Source organism: Cydia strobilella, chromosome 25 (genome assembly GCF_947568885.1).
Source record: "Cydia strobilella chromosome 25, ilCydStro3.1, whole genome shotgun sequence".
Taxonomy (NCBI): Eukaryota; Metazoa; Arthropoda; class Insecta; order Lepidoptera; family Tortricidae; genus Cydia; species Cydia strobilella.
Window position 1 is genome coordinate 2,789,521 of NC_086065.1, and position 17,773 is coordinate 2,807,293.

The following is a 17,773-nucleotide window of genomic DNA, read 5'->3' on the forward strand; positions in this document are numbered from 1 at the left end:
ATAATAAAATAATAAGCGATACCAAAGATAGATATAACTCCGTAATAGATGGATACAGTCTAAGGAAAAAACGTGCCTCGAAAATCAAGAAAATTTGATTCTCGATCAGAGGGCGCTCTAGCTTTGGCCTACTGTCGTATAGATGGCGTTGACGGTTTTGTTTGTTATTTAACAATTTTAACGCATATCAGAAAAAGAACATGGGTCAAAATCATAAAAATAATTAATGCAAATAAAAAAAATCATTTATCCATATTTAAATACATTTTATCGTATTTTTATAAATCTTCATTTTTAGTTTTAAGATGTGTCGATAGATGGCAGTGAATTTACTGGGGTTACAAAATTTACTATGACAGTATCGCTCTATCTTATTATATCCTCTTTGGCAATACCTACCGAAATTTGACGCCACAATTTTTGCCCACTACACATATAATTATGAAAGGTTAGAAAAGTAATATTTTCATGTGCCTACCTAAATTAATTAATTAATTGTTTTTTTTATTAAACCGTCCTAACGATATCATTCTAATAATGGGGTTGGCCGGTCGAAATGTTTAGCAGATGGCGCCAGCATAGCTTGCCCTGTCAATCCCTAGAACTGTGTCAATTTTTTGTTTTTTTTTAATGCCCTGGATGCCAGCCCTTTAAGCCAAATCTCATAGAAAAAGGGGCAAGCTATGATGGCGCCATCTCTGCAAACCTTTGACAGTTGCCAACCCCATTATTGAGGCTTGGCTGGCTTACGGAGGCGGAAACTCGACTCAGCTAAATATATTATTAGGGAAAATTTCGCATTCATGTAAGTAATCTCAAATTTTAGTTTTGAGATAATCCATATTTCAATATCTACTCACTTAATATAATATAATAATAATATAGTAATAGCACGCACACAAACAATCTAACAGTCGGTTCTTTGCCGTATTTGTGTGCGTTGCGTAAATATGATCAAATATGATCTTAGAATGTATATGCTTTGGGGAGAGGCTTGCAGTGTAAAAATTGTTTATTTCTATTTTGATTTCTATTAATAATTATTTTTAGTTATCCAAAAATGATTTTAGAGGCATAAAATATATTTACAAGCTTTCTATATGTATTTTTCGAAGCTTAGCGTCAATTGGATTCGCTATCCCAGTGGCGATCAATCTTTATGGATTACTATGAGGGTATTAAAATATTTTAAACGAATTGACTGATTTTTGTGAGGAATAATCAGACTTTTCATTACGCAGTTTTGATGCAGGCCAATACTACGTCGTAATAAAATTACGTAACGCAACGCTTAGCGTAGAGGTAGGATCTATGCCTTATCCTGGTGTTCCATTATAAATTATAATATACGGATAGTTTCATTAAGAGGCCCACTGACTATCAGTTCGCCGGACGATATCGGCCTGTCAGTTGTTCGGAACTGTCAAATTTTTGTTCTCACTGATAGGCTGATATCGTCCGGCGGACTGATAGTCAGTGGGCCCCTTTACAAATTGTTCAGTTTTTGTGGTTCAGAGCAACGTTCATTGAGGAAACTTATGTGATTTTTTACCCGACTGCGTCAGAAGGAGGGTAATATTTTTCGAGAATATTATTCTTGTAACAAAACAAAACACATCGGCTTAACCTGAACTGATGTTGATGATAAAACTCTTCAAAATATAAAAATAATAATCTAAAAATGGTATATTGTTGGCGAACTGTAAAAACTCGTAGTATAACTTCGAACATATCATCTCCAGTTCAAAAACCTCCATTGTCCGCACCAGAAATGTTTTGTTTCCGTGACCCAAATATCGCTCACCTGACGCAGTGGTCGTCGCGACCGTCGCCGTCGCCGTCGTTTCGCTCGTCGTCGCAGCATTCGCCATCTCCACAATCCTGTCCACCGCGATTCTGTTCCCTGGAAGAATCCCTGATTCTGCTGGTTCCTGTTCTTCCTCCGCTTGAGGACTTGGAACTGTCTGACTTAGATCGTTGGCTACGATCACGTTGACTGTAGTTAAAGATTCAAGCTCGCTGCTTTCGCCTACATGATGCTGAGAGTTATCAATGTAGACAGCAGCTGAACGAGCACCTAGAGTCTCCATCACGCTTTCGGCCAGCGATCTGGTTGACATCTCATCCATGTCTATATCCTGTTTTATGTCTATGATTATCTGATGTCGCTTCCCACTTCCATTCTGCACTTGATGCACACTCACTTGCGCCTCGGCCCCCGGTTGGGACATATGATGCTGGATCACTTGGGACAGCTGCCCCTCCAGGTCGCGGCCGGCCATCTTAACTATTCAGACTTAATTATCAGTCGAAGTAAAAGCTAATGAACACAATAGAACACATTTCGGCAGTGTTGTCTACATGGTGGCCCGGTACCCTGGTGTCCCAGTTAGGTTGCGGCCTACGAGTGGCGCAGGAGGTAGGCTGCCGCGCTTCCGAGGGAGGGGTTAAAGATATGTCCGGGGATATCTGGCATCGATCGGACGCAAATAGAATGTACTATGAATATACTGCTCCTTCTTGATTTATTTGAAGCGGTGACTAAAATAAATATTTGTAGAACTTAAGTTTACAGTTAAACGAAAAATTTAATGTATTTTGTATAATTTAGAAATAAACATAATTTTAATAGTAAGTTAATTATATCGACATTAAATAGTATTTGAAGATTTACTTCAGTTGAAATCAAAAGTTGAGAAAGTAATGTTCGGTTGTTGTTAATTATTATTATAATCACATTAAATTGAAAACTTCATTCATTATTAATTTTCTATGTAGCCAGATATATATTTTATAAGATTGCCTTTTTATCCGTTAAGGAAAATATATACATTTTATGTAAGACTTTATTTTTTATATGTGAAATATGAATACATTTTTTTTGGGTTTTATTATCAATGTTCAGAGACAGTTTGCCAAATACGAACTTCTCGGCCATATTATAATAATAATATTATGCACTTAACAACTATTACATCACATAAACAGCCACTATTTAACGAACTATCCAAGACTATTTTCACTTACTTATAAAACTAAAATCACATTTTTACCTTAAAATCCTTTCAATGTTATTACCCAATACATTTCCATAAAAAAAAGCACAAACGTAATTGTAATTAAAACTAGAAATCGGCTTTCTTATCAGTCCCGCAATAAAAAAACACCACTGCAGTCTTACGATCAGATCTATCCCCAGACCTATCTTCACACTCTGGCCACCCCCGCACCCGCCATTTTACCGACACGTGCCCGCGCCTGCGCCCTCCCCAACCCCCATCCCTCTCTCTCATCGCGATACACCCGTCTCTGTCGCACGTCTTCGATCGAGCACGGAATGACGAAAAGTATATAATCGAATTTTATATGGGCCCGATCGTAGCGTTGGCAGAAAAAGTGGGTAGTGGCCTTGAGTATGTAAACAAAGGAGCTTTTATTTTTTTTGTTTTTTTAGAGGAAAATGGCTATATCACAGGATTTTCCTTCTGCAAACGCTTCTGAATGAACTTCCTGCAGAGTTTTTTCAAAAGGGTACAAAAAATGATTTTTACAAAAGGGGTGTAGGTTTTTGAAGGTCAACACGCATAACAATCCCTCTGGAATTGCAAGCATTCATAGGCTAACCGGATACCATCAAGCAGGCTGTATGTTTTTTTGCAACCGACGTGGTACAACAGAACTTTAACATGAAGAGACGTGTCCTTGTTTGCCACCATCTTGGTGTAAACGGACGCTCATAGCGCTACGCCGTAGCCCGTAGCAAAATTTTCAAACTTTTCGAAGTATAATTTTTGTAAGTATATTAAAAATGTCCAACTACATGTACCAATGTGATTATTTCAGATTCGATTACTGGTCTAATTAATCTATTATTTTTCACTGTACTTACCTAAACCTTAAACCTTGTTACTTTGAAATCAACTGTCTAATTAAATCTGTTAATCTATTTCCTTCGCTTTCAAGGCATGAAATAAAAATTATGGTCAAAATTTGGTATAATATGTAAAGGGCTATTTAAATTTCTAATTGTAATATTAAAGTTTTTCATGATATAACTCTGACATATCAATCCATTTTATTTTACCTTAATTTTTTAATGTGCAATTTATAAGTATTTATATTTTCAATTTTATTTGTAATGTTTCGACGTTGTTGTATTAGGATTATTTAAATTATATGCATGTACCTGATGTACCCTACTTGTAAATGTAATTTACAAACGTTTTTGCATGTTGGCTTTATGTCGACTGAATACTGACTCTAAAACTGTATTAAGACGTAATTGTAACGTATTCTGGCAAATAAACATTTCTATTCTATTCTAAAAAAAGTCATCTATCAATGCAATACTTAGTAGGTACCTACTGTATTATTATCACATTAAATAATATTAACATCAATAAATTGCTTGTTGCTAGACCTACATGAATAAAGCATATTTAAACTTTAACTAGCAGCTAAAAAAAACTAAACTAAATTATTGGCCCATATAAACCAATTTTGATAAAAATAGGCATTATAATTTCAAAAGTTTTTTATATTCATAATGACACCTTCCAAAATAGATTTATAATAAGAGAACGAACGAAACAACTCAATTCGCAATGGCAATGCAGTATTGTTAGCAAAAAGTTTTTTTTTTATTTTTTTTATTATAAACTGATCGGCGATTGGCGCTAGTCACACCTGATGGAAAGTGAAGACAGGGCCTAAGATGGAGCTCACCGGTTCAGTAACAGCCTATTCACTCTTGTTTTAAAAAGACCGAGGTCATATTGATCAGGGAATACAGATGGCGGGAGCGCATTCCATTCCTTAGCCGTCCGTACCAAAAAATACATTAAAACTGTAAATACCGGAAAAACAGTGATTCGAGCTTAAATACCCTCCGACCGATAATTAATGTTTTTCAATTTTTATTAAATTTACCCTGTACTGCTATCAAAATATTAATATCATTGTTTTGCCGACGCTCCGAGGCTCCGCCATTGCGTAACGCGCTTCCAAAACAACGGCGTAAACAGAGCCACTGTGTCTCAGGTGCAATACTATAACTAGACGAACACTAATTGATATGAACGCCATCTAGTGGCCAAAAGTTGCGAAAGAGTTCAGTGGCCAAATAATTTGAGTCACAATCAAGCGACCATCAATAAAGCATTAAAACAAAACCAAATATAGCGAAGAAAATGTGAAATGTACTGATTTTTTTCTTTTATTTACCAACCTATAACAAAACATTTGTTTGTTTTGCAAAAAAAATTTTTACTGACGCTTCCAAGCCCCGCCATTGCGTAACGCGCCTCCAAAACAACAACACAGCCACTATGTCTCTCAGGTGCAATAATATAAATATACCAATAATAATTGATATAAACGCCATCTATCGGTTAATTTGCTTGCTAACTAATTATTTATACATGTACAGTTGTGTGCAATATAATAGCCAGTCAATAGGAAAATCAAAATTAAGGGAAAACCGGAAAACTATAACTTTAGATCAATTATATTGGATGTTTTTTTTATAATTTTTCTGCATTAATTGACATGGTTTCAAAATTAACTGTAACTTTTACTTAAATAATATTGGAATTATAAAAAAAAAAACATATCATGAAAATCTGCTTTTTTACTACCTCGCGGAAATCCTTATAAAAACGTAACGAACTTTGAAAAAAGTACAATTGTCTACTATAATTGTAATTCAAAAATCAAAGCTAAATCTAAACCCATGTCATCCAAAAAAAAAAACTTTTCTATAACTTCTAGCCGCCCAGAGACCTATAAAAATGTATCCTGTTCCGTTCTAATTTGAATCTTTGTTTTGACAAATCAAAATTGCATTTGTCTTGGCAAGTTTTGACGTCTGGGCGGCTAGAGGAGAAGACGATCTTCGCAGCAGAGTGTACTAGTTGTACATCATCCGGACTTTGTAGTAAATCACTTTATTGTACAAAACAAAAACTTTGTTGTTGATTTTTGACCAAACACAAGCTATGAGATACTTAAACAGGCATTGTATTCATTGTTAAATGGTGTTTATTTCTTACGCCATCTATCGCTGAAAAGCGACACTTCATTAATGAAGTTGAGTCCTACGCCGTAGGCGTTATCCGCTACGCAGCGAAAATCCGTAGCCGACAGCGCATGTCCAAGTGCATTCACTGAAAGCGCCTTTTAATAGAATTGATTCGGGCGTCACCTAGCGACCACGTTTCAAAGTTTTTTTCACCCAAAAAAAAGGATGAGTATAGTTTTTTTGTTCTTATTTGGTTTGACCAACTTTACTATATCTTTGTCCGACTTTATAGAACTTAATATCTTTGATATACAAGAGAGGATAACGTAACGATCGGTACGCAGAGGTACACGACCCGTTGTACGTAGATATATAGGTTAGTTTGTCTGCCGCAGCGGCCCAAGGACGAAGGCTATACGTATTACGTGTGTTTTGACTTTTGGGACGTACGGCCCAATTCGAACAATGTTTATAAGATGTCACAGCGATACGATACCTATCTTTCAGTCAAAAGTGACGTTTTTGGTTGAAGAAATGTCACTTTTGACACAGATCGATATCGTATCGCTGTGACATATTATAAGCGTTGTTCGAATTGATCGAATTGATAAAATTCGTTATTGATCTGCAAGGGCGATGCGAGAGTAATATCAAAGATAGATATAACTCCGTAATAGATGGATACAGTCTAAGGAAAAAACGTGCCTCGAAAATCAAGAAAATTTGATTCTCAATCAGAGGGCGCCACTAGCTTTGGCCTACTGTCGTATAGATGGCGCTGATGGTTTCGTTTGTTATTTAACAATTTTAACGCATATCATTGAAAGAACATGGGTCAAAATCATAAAAATAATTAATGCAAATAAAAAAAATCATTTATCCATATTTAAATACATTTTATCGTATTTTTATAAATCTTCATTTTTAGTTTTAAAGAGTGTCGACAGATGGCATTGTATTTACTGGGGTTACAAAATTTACTATGACAGTACTGCTCTAGTATAAGTTACTCTATGGTAATATGGATATCAAATAAAAATTGAGTTTTATAATTTGAATGACGCCCTAACTAAAACATGCCCGGTGACAGCGGGCAATCTACACTGCGCAGTTAGGATAGGTAAATATTTTTAGTTTTAGTTTTTTGTTTTAGCCTTAAGTAATACTAACATTATCCTTTGTTTTGTTTTTGTTATGTTATTTGTTAAATACTAACCAATGTTTATGGATACCTAATGTGTCTGAAATAAAGTTTTTCAAATTCAAAACGTGATACAGTTAGCAGCATATAGATAGTGACAGCATAGAGTAACTTATACTAGAGCGGTACTGTCATAGTAAATTTTGTAACCCCAGTAAATTCACTGCCATCTGTCGACACACTTTAAAATTAAAAATAAATATTTATAAAAATACGATAAAATGGTAAATAATAGTGAGTAAAAACCGTACTGATAAATATTTTACGATAAAATGTATTTAAATATGGATAAATGATTTTTTTTATTTGCATTAATTATTTTTATGATTTTGACCCATGTTCTTTCACTAATATGCGTAAAATTGTTAAATAACAAACGAAACCGTCAACGCCATCTATACGACAGTAGGCCAAAGCTAGTAGCGCCCTCTGAACGAGAATCAAATTTTCTTGATTTTCGAGGCACGTTTTTTCCTTAGACTGTATTCATCTATTACGGAGTTATATCTATCTTTGGTGACAGCGAGCGCGGCCAAATTTTTCTAACACCTTTGTCCCTTTTTACAAGGTTTATTTATTACAAGCAATTACAAGCTTATATTTAACTTGCCCTGTTACTAACAGTATGTATATGTAATATGTATGTTAGTTAGTGTGGGTAAAATCTTGATTGAGCTGAAAATTTGCATACATATGTGGCCATAGGAACTCTGTGATAAAACAACGAAACTGTAAGAATATTTTTAGACAAGCGAAACTTAAAAAAACCGGCCAAGTGCGAGTCGGACTCGCGCACGAAGGGTTCCGTACTATTACAGAAAAAAACAGCAAAACAATCACGTGTGTTGTATGGGAGCCTCATTTAAATATTTATATTATTCTGTTTTTAGTATTTGTTGTTATAGCGGCAACAGAAATACATCATCTGTGAAAATTTCAACTGTCTAGCTATCACGGTTCATGAGATTCAGCCTGGTGACCAGGGGCGTAGCTAGAGGATATGGCGCCCGGGGCAGTCACCAAATTTGCGCCCCCTGACGACTGACAAAAGTTTCCTGCTGCTGCCTTTTGCCCATTTTGGCGCCCCCCCTTGGATGGCGCCCGGGGCACTTGCCCCCCCTGCATTATTTTTATATGATTTTGACCCATGTTCTTTCACTGGTATGCGATAAAATTGTTAATATCAAACGAAACCGTCAACGCCCTCTATTCGAGAGTAGGCCAAAGCTAGTGGCGCCATCTGATCGAGAATCAAATTTTCGTGATTTTCGAGGCACGTTTTTTCCTTAGACTGTATCCATCTATTACGGAGATATCTATCTTTGTTAATTGCTAAATGCACTCTGCCCACCTGCCTATATTTATCTAAAATAATCCCACGTTTGCTCACTACCTCACTATAAGCTATAAGGCCTAGCCTTTCACTTACTAACGGGACAAACGAAATGTATTCATACAACATACGTACCATGAATATCACGTGCCAAGCTGCATAACATCACCTTATTTAGCATGAAACGTGATAAAAACATTTATAAACTCTTATCGTCACCAAAAATGTCAATAAACTTAAAATATCAAAAAACTTTTACGCTTCACAAAAGGTCACTGACACTGCCATCTGTCGGCGAGTAGCGGCATCTTGAAAGTAAAACCACGACCCCGACGTAAAATTGCCGTGCTAACAATATTCGCTTAACTACTTATGGAACTTCATTCAGTTTTTCACCTTATCCAGTTACAACAAGGTCTATTACGGAATGACGTTTAAATGTAAGTATTATAAATTTTCTTAGCACATAAAACTGCAGTCACGTACGACAGCTAACGGCGAATAGCCGAACTAAGTTCGTTGACCCCCGAATCTCCGTTATGCAACTCTTACTGTTACGCCGGTGCGTGGCGCATATTTTAAAAGTCGAACTGATTTTTTTTCGTTTGCGACGAACTTTGGTTAACCAAGGTCGTTGTTAGGAATAGTTTTGTTTTAGTGACATCGTTTTCGGTTATCTGTGGTTGGGCTATGCCTTTAAAAAAGAAAAAAAAAGCTTTTGGAAGAGATGTTTCACGCAGCCAGTGTGTTAGTACAGTCTCCATCAGTTATATCGGAGCGGCAGAGGTGCTCATATATATCTGAACACGCATTCAAGCGCCTTGACAATAGAGGAGTGTTCAGATGTCTGTGAGCACCTTGGCCGCTCCGATATATCTGATGGCGACTGTACATTACTTAGTGAGTACTAGATTGGGCATAAATTATTCTAGCCACATGCCAGATTGTATTATCCATGCAATTATTGGCTGTTGTGAGTTAGCACATGCCTGGTGGAGTCGGACCGGAACCGGACAAAGCAAACTACGTGGCAGTTGCAATGACAAAGTGTGGCAAATGTCACATTTCTATGAAAATATTACGTTTATAATGATACTCTCACATTTTATTATGTTCAAATTGGTGCAAAGTTAGCTTAGGTCTAAGCAAAGATAGATATAACTCCGTAATAGATGGATACAGTCTAAGGAAAAAACGTGCCTCGAAAATCAAGAAAATTTGATTCTCGTTCAGAGGGCGCTACTAGTTTTGGCCTACTGTCGTATAGATGGCGTTGACGGTTTCGTTTGTTATTTAACAATTTTAACGCATATCAGTGAAAGAACATGGGTCAAAATCATAAAAATAATTAATGCAAATAAAAAAAAATCATTTATCTATATTTAAATACATTCTATCGTATTTTTATAAATCTTCATTTTTAGTTTTAAAGTGTGTCGACAGATGGCAGTGAATTTACTGGGGTTACAAAATTTACTATGACAGTACCGCTCTAGTATAAGTTACTGTCTAAGCTACGGACTTTATATGCAGTAAACTGTATACAAAAGGAAAATAAGCCTAAGCGTAGACTAAAATGACATTTCATGGTACTAAGAAATGTAATGTCTTACACATGAAACGTCATTTTAGTCTACGGAATAAAAAAAACCGGCCAAGTGCGAGTCGGACTAGCGCACGAAGGGTTCCGTACCATTACGGAAAAAAACAGCAAAAAAATCACGTTTATTGTATGGGAGCCCCATTTAAATATTTATATTATTCTGTTTTTAGTATTTGTTGTTATAGCGGCAACAGAAATACATCATCTGTGAAAATTTCAACTGTCTAGCTATCACGGTTCATGAGATACAGCCTGGTGACAGACAGACGGACAGACGGACAGCGGAGTTTTAGTAATAGGGTCCCGTTTTTACCCTTTTGGGTACGGAACCATAAAAACAGACCTTAACTGCCATCAAACTGTTTCTCAGTTTGGCAGTAATATTTCAAAGTAACACCTATGTACCGTGTCTTATGAAAATAAATGAATAATAATAATAATGATTGAAGTGTGATTTTTTGATTAACGTAAATGTAACTGAGTATTTTTATTTTGTAGTCGATTTTTTCCGTCAGATTTCGATAAAATTGAGAGGATAGATAGAGTTCCCTATTCTGTTCATAATAAGCGCAATTTCGCTGTATGTCCTGAAAAATCTTCTACGGAGTTACGAAAACGTATGGCATTTGCGTAGCTCAACGGCAAATTACATCAAATTTTTTTTGTCCCAAATTGGGATTTCGTATTTATCCCACCCAAAATCCGGAGCTTTTCAAACCAGCCAAATTGTATCCAAATCTAACGAAGAAAAAATAAAAACATAAAAATATGGCCCAGAAATCGCGAAGCGTCTGGTTGACGTAACTGGTGACCGAAGAGCTGGCGGCTTCCTCGCACAACGTATCGGCATTGCGATACAGCGAGGAAATGCCGACAGCATCCTTGGTACAATGCCTCAAGGGCCTTTTAGATTTAAGCTAATTATTCATAGTCGGAAAATAAAAAAGATGTCCCAACTGCATTCTTAATGATTCTTCCTAAACTAATTCGCAATCTAGCTGAAGTGCATTCCAAACGTTTTCTGATTTTTAGGGTTCCGTACCCAAAGGGTATAAACGGGACCCTATTACTAAGACTCCTCTGTCCGTCTGTCCGTTTGTCCGTCTGTCTGTCACCAGGCTGTATCACATGAACCATGATAGACAGTTGAAATTTTTCACAGATGATGTATTTCTGTTACCGCTATAACATTATACTAAAAAAGTACGGAACCCTCGGTGGGCGAGTTCGACTCGCACTTGTCCGGTTTTTTATCTCAAGGCACCACACCCAAAGTGAATGCAAATTAAATTATTTTACTTTCCCACATACAGCGGCCAAATTATTACGACAAGTAACGGTGCGGTCAACGAACTCTTTCGGCTTTTAATAAATAACTGGTTACCGATAACTGGTTTCCGTTTTTGAATTGGCTAATCTGTGGTTCTATTAATGTTAGGATGTTTAAAAAATGGAGACGCAGCATTCCTTTTTGTCGATGGTCGCTTTTGTGTTTAGGCGTAGTATGCGTTTTGAAACCGTTTTAAATGCTTTTATTAAACTTTAGTAGTAGTAATAAGTAGTAAAGTTTTTGAAAGAGAAAAAAGTGGTGTAACTTTTACTGAAATTTAACGAGGTTATTGATCCCCACTTAATATCAGTAAATAAGTTAACCTATATGTATTTAAAATGTGAATCCTGTCCGGAAAGCCTTAATATTTTCCATTTTCAACCAAAAGGGTACTTATTGTCGATTGTCAATAAGGCGTTATTTCCATATCTTCAATGAGGGCTATCGTTTTTTTGCTCACCAGTTGGCGCCTCTGTTGATGGTGGTCCAAAAGACTAAAGAACAGCTGTCAGTCATTGAAGTGACAGGTGACATTTGACATTTCGAACTTTGCGAAGACCACTACACTAGCGCCCCTAGCGGCGAATTCATACGCGTTAGCCCTCATTCGAAATCAACCTTATCGACAACCCGACAATGTGGTACCTGTTGGTTGAAAACGTCACATATGTCAAAAAATTAAGTTATGTCAAAAAAAAAAAAGTACGCATCCCTTAAAGCCAGATAGGAAAAAAAAACCCTTCTGGTATCTACGCCCCTATCTAAAGCAATTTCTTCGCTTAGATGTTGTAGGGTGACCATGATTGTAGATAATTAAATTTGTCCTCACCAAAAAGTACCTAATAAAAAGGGAAAAAGTGAGGTTGTTTCCCCTGAATATGACGGTGATCGATAAATTAACAGTTACTGAGTGTGCAGGATTAGTCCTACTCACGTCACGTGTCATGAATCATCCTGTATAGGTATGTAGAACAATTTGACAGTGATCACCAAAAACCCTCGAATACTTTTCCAAAATCATTTGGAAAAGTATTCGAGGTTGGCAGATACTTTTCACATGCGCTACGGCATGGGATTCTTCAAAAAGCGGGTATTTAGGGTCCTCAAGGGTCGGCAATGCTTAAGTGGCTCCTGTGATGTTGCTTATGTCCATGGGCGACGATGACCGCTTCCCATCAGGCGGCTCGTCTGCTCGTTTGCTATCATCATCTTCCTCGCGTTTTGTCCCGGCATTTTGCCACATCTCATGGGAGCCTGGGGTCCGCTTGGCAACTAATCCCAAGAATTGGCGTAGGCGAAATTGGCGTCTTTACGAAAGCGACTGCCATCTGACCTTCCAACCCAGAGGGTAAACTAGGCCTTATTGAGATAATAATCCGGTTTGCAAGTTGCTCGCTCTTACCGCTAGGCCACCAGCGTTTGTTTTTTTTACATCACCTATTCGGAAAGGGGCTTTTTCTTTCCTGCTAGGAGGGATCAAAGTGGGACTTTTCTGTTCTAGGACATGTTTTTTTTTATCTTTTGCATATATTTTTTTTAGGTCAAATAATATTTTGGAACATAACAATTTCCTCTTAGGTGATGTGAAGAACAGTATGTGTCACATGGTAGCAAAAATATTTCCACCTTGGGCGTTAACACTTGAATCCCTAACTACGCTCAGGATTCTAATTTAGAATAGCGCGAGATTCTATTGTAGAATCCTTCGCTACGTTCCGGATTCAATATACACCCTCGCCGTAAATATGTCATTTTGCTCCCTTGTGACACAATCTACTAATCCGCTACTTTTGATGCTAACATTGTTAACTGTACAAAAACATTGACAGTTAGATACTTCACATGCAATTTGCGTGTTAAACTTTATACTTGACACGTGTTTTAAATTTTCTTGAATACAAATTGTTTGTATTCAAGAAAGTTTAAATAGTTCGTTGAACTTTGGCCAAAATGCATCGGTCAGATTTGACGATAGATGTCTAGACGCGTTTTGTCGTTTTTTTACAATTTACGTTTTTTAACATAATTGGAAACTATAGTGTGATAAAGATATGAGTGGAGAAAGTGTTATTCCAGTAAATACTTTTAAATAAACATGCAATGTAGGTAGTTTTTTTTTTTATAAAATCGCTTTATTTGTTGCATGCATAGTTTGTAAAAAAACAAATTATTAATTTTGAAGAACGTACGGGTCACTCACGTAGGTATATTAAGTCGAAGATTGCTCGACAAGTTTCGCTTCATAATGAGAAGATTGAGTAGCTCAAAGATTTTTTAAATGCGTGATTATTTTTTTTTTTTTTTAGTTAAGTATTTGTTTTTTGTATGGATTGACATGTTATCAAATATTTAAATAAATTGTATGTAGTTATTACAAATTATGAATTGTATTTTATTTGTTTTTCACTTGTTTTCACTTGTTATTTAATTTTATTATTAAAAATGTATTTATTTGCTGACATGTCCCATAATTACTCAGTTTAATTAAGTCATAAGCATGTATGTAATTAGTTCGTAAGATTTCTAACACAATGCACTATTGTTAAAGAAATAAATAAATGAAAATGAAATTAAATTAACCTGTTTAAATATATTTCATATTTCTGTATCTCACGGAAGTTTAGTTGTCAATTTTGAAACACTAGGCAGTACAAAGTCAGATTTTATAGTCATATAAATATAGTAGACTGTATTATAGCAAATAAACTATACTAATTGATGAGTATGAAAGAGTTATTAAGGTTATTACAACCTTAAGGCATTACCTTGTCATAATCATCTGCAAAATCTAACAAGCCTTTGATAACAGTAACAGTTTGTTTATAAAAACCGGCCAAGTGCGAGTCGGACTCGCGTTCCAAGGGTTCCGTACATTACACAATTTAAACAATGTATTTTTTATGTGAAATGTCTTTAAAAACAGTCGGAACAAAAACTAAGTAATTAAGTCCTACTCACGCTTGACTACACATTTCTGATAGGTTTTCCGGTGATCTATAGGTAAAGAGCTATTTTGTGTGTTTTTTTCAAAATTTTTGACCCAGTAGTTTCGGAGATAAGGGGGAATGGTCATGTTTTGTCTATTTTCTTGAATAACTCCTAAACTGTTTATCTTAAAATTATAAAAATTTATATTTGAGATTTTCACAATAAGCTCTTTCATTTGATATGTAACACGATATAGTTTGACAAACTTTATTTTTAAATTTTCTCATTTACCCCCCAAAAGTGGCCCCCGTATTTAAAATTAATTTTGTTTACGTTACATGTCCATCTTTAGGTCACAAACTTACATATGTGTACCAAATTTCAACTTAATTGGTCCAGTAGTTTCGGAGAAAATAGGCTGTGACAGACGGACAGACAGACAGACGCACGAGTGATATTATAACACCCTAAAAACATATAAAAAACTTAACAGTTTGCGAGATTTCCGACACCCAGCTCTAATACACAATTCTACATTTAATCAATTGTTCTTTTCTTTTGTACTTAATGAATTGACTTCATCAATTTGTATTTAATCAATTGTGTTTTTCTTGTGTTTTGTAATTGTTGTTGTTGTCTGTTAGTTATACTTGTCTTTTTACTGAGGTGTGCCAATAAAGAGTATTCTATCTATCTATTATGGTATGTATAGTACAGCCTTAGTCACATCTCACGGTAAAAAGCAAAAAGCGCGGGAACGCCGCCATCTTAGCTCGGATCGCGACCACGTAACGGCGCGCGCAGTTACTGTATGTGGGTGAGACCGTTAGCGACGTCATCCGAGGGATGGGACACACTGCGACGGTTTTTCACTATCGTTTGCAATTACAGACTTTTTTTTGGTATATTTTTACAAGCTTTTAATTAACTTGCAATGTATGTATGTTCGGGTCTAGTCTTGCAAGCTAAATTAGATCCACTTCTCATAAAGATAACAGTAACTAACTCTCTGCAGCGGAATTGATAGCATATAGCGATTAGAAGAAGGTAGACGTCAAATTTCTATAAAATTATAACGTTTAAAACAACACTTCCACAATCTGTGCTATCAAACACGGCGCATAGTTAGATTAGACGGACTCTACTGATCTAGGCCTGTAAAATGACCTTGACCTTCGCACATTTAACTTCTGGATAAATGTTTTTGGGAGTATTTTCGTGCATTTATGCCGAAATAGGAATTGCCAGCCTTGTGCTTGTGCTACCTACTTACTATACTGTATTACTATGCCCGGCTATTTATCACACGCTGACATTTGTCTATTTTTATTATTTATAGTAATAAATAGTACATATTAAAAAAAAGACGGGACAACTCCAGGAAGATAATGACTAATCACCAACGTCGAAAAATCAAAAAACGTTACCTTTCTATCATTTTAATAAGCAAGAGCGATAGAGAGGCAGATAACGATATTTCGATTTTCGTGGTTGGCCTTCTGGAAAGCACAAGAGTTTTCATCGATGTGACATACGTGTAGTGTGCTAGCGCAGCAAGTACCGTTGCTTACGTCATGACGAAAGGGACCGCAGCAACGGTACAGGGCTGTTGTCGCTGCGCGCTCAACATCGCAGCCGTAGTAAGAGATCCCCTATGATTCGCCTTAGCGGGAGGGATTTATCTGACAGTTGGCAGCTGTCAATCTAATCGTTTGACAATTCATAAACACTTTTTGTCAAACACTGCAAGCGATAGCTAGGTAACTAAAGTTAGACCAAGAAAAGTGCAGAGATTTTGACAGCACACGCAGTGCTAGTGTTATTCATACGTCATCATTTCATAGAAGTCATTTAAAGTAACACCTGCACTGTCAAAATCTCTGCAGATTTATCTTGGTTTGACACTACTACAATTTTTTTTAACTTAAAGGAAAAATTGAAAAATTCACCACTTCTTCCTAAGGCACGCAGGTAGGCAAGGAAGATTACTTCTGGTATATAAGCTTCGGTAATTCAGTTTTAAGAGCGATTAGACCGGTGTTCCAAAAAGTCGCAAGTTCAAATCTTGTCCGATGCAGTGAATTTTCCATTTTTCCTTTAAAAAAAGGTTTGAGTTAAGTAGCTAATGTAATAAATGACTTGTCAGCCTAATACCTATAGTTTTGATCATGATTTGTCTACAATTTATCTATCTTATAGATAATACATTTAAAATGACCCAAGGTCCAATAGTATCAGAATGCGACCGCTTATTTCAATTAGTTATACTTTTCTATCATTCTTTTTGTCCGTTGTTTTTTTGTAAACCGTCACCGTAGCCTATGGACGCCTGCAACTCAAGGGTGTTGGGTGTCACACGCATGCTGCTGACCATTTAAAAACCTGTAGGTACACTCTTTTTTTGAAGAATCTCATACCAACTCAACCTGTAGTCTCGGAAAAACTTATCTATAATAATTTAAGATTTTTTTTGTAGTTTTCTTTTTCGATAGGTAATCTAAGTTTAGTCCTTCGTTATTATCACATCATCTAGGCGTTGATTTTGCTTCCTTATCAAAACTTAATTACAACATAATAATTATTTGAAATAGGTACATGTTAGCAATTGTCACGTATGACGCACGAAACCAGGCATTTCTGCAACATGATATTTGTTTTGTTTCCGTTTATGTTTCAGAGGTCATTGCCCTGTCGAGATTGAAACTTAGCGTTGGTTCATAAAAAACTGTGGCTACTGCAGGTGTCGCTTAAGGGTATAGGATAACATTTTTTTTTGTAATTTTACCCTTTAAAGAAACATATAAAAAAATACACGACTCAAGCAAGGATGCCTTTAAAGTTCCAAAAATTCTGCATAAGAAAAATGTGATCTTATACTCGTATCATTTCATTCTTCTTATATGGTATTTTTTATTATAATATGTTATTGTGCCCTATGAAGTGTTAAGAGTGTACAATCGCATAAAAATCAAATTATTTAACTTTCTTCGCATTCATATAACGATTTAATATGTAGAAAACGGTGGGAGACTTAAACCATTGTAAAAAAAGTGCCAAAATAATAATATTTATTTTTGGGATGCATGTATCATGGCCGATTAAGTACCCTTATACCTCATTTTTTTTAGCATTAGAAAAAGACTACACGATTTTGACGTGTGTCTTTATTGAAAAACACTTGAAAAATAAGTCACACGTATTTGTAATAATTATATAGCATATATGTTCTTTTATATTTTGGTTTCATAAGTAATAATTACTAATTTTTTTAAGCGTTATTCAATAAGATGTAAAAATCGTGTAGTCTTTTCTAATGCTAAAAAAACGGGGTATAGGTGACATTGGAATGCGAATAAATA

General features: G+C 35.9%; 1 protein-coding gene across 3 annotated transcripts in view; it reads right to left on the reverse strand.

Annotated features, from left to right (window-relative positions):
* LOC134752798 (probable nuclear hormone receptor HR3) overlaps positions 1–17,773 on the reverse strand; it is a 186,577-nt gene that overhangs the window by 162,797 nt on the left and 6,007 nt on the right. The window contains exon 1 of one of the 3 annotated variants that reach the window (XM_063688516.1): positions 1,805–2,408. The exons of 1 other annotated variant lie outside the window; for it this stretch is intronic. In XM_063688516.1, the coding sequence (XP_063544586.1) occupies positions 1,805–2,282 (478 nt within the window). In that variant the 5' untranslated portion in view covers positions 2,283–2,408. Of the gene's footprint in view, positions 1–1,804; positions 2,409–17,773 lie in introns of those variants that run through there. One more of the 3 variants, XM_063688522.1, reaches the window with a different exon arrangement.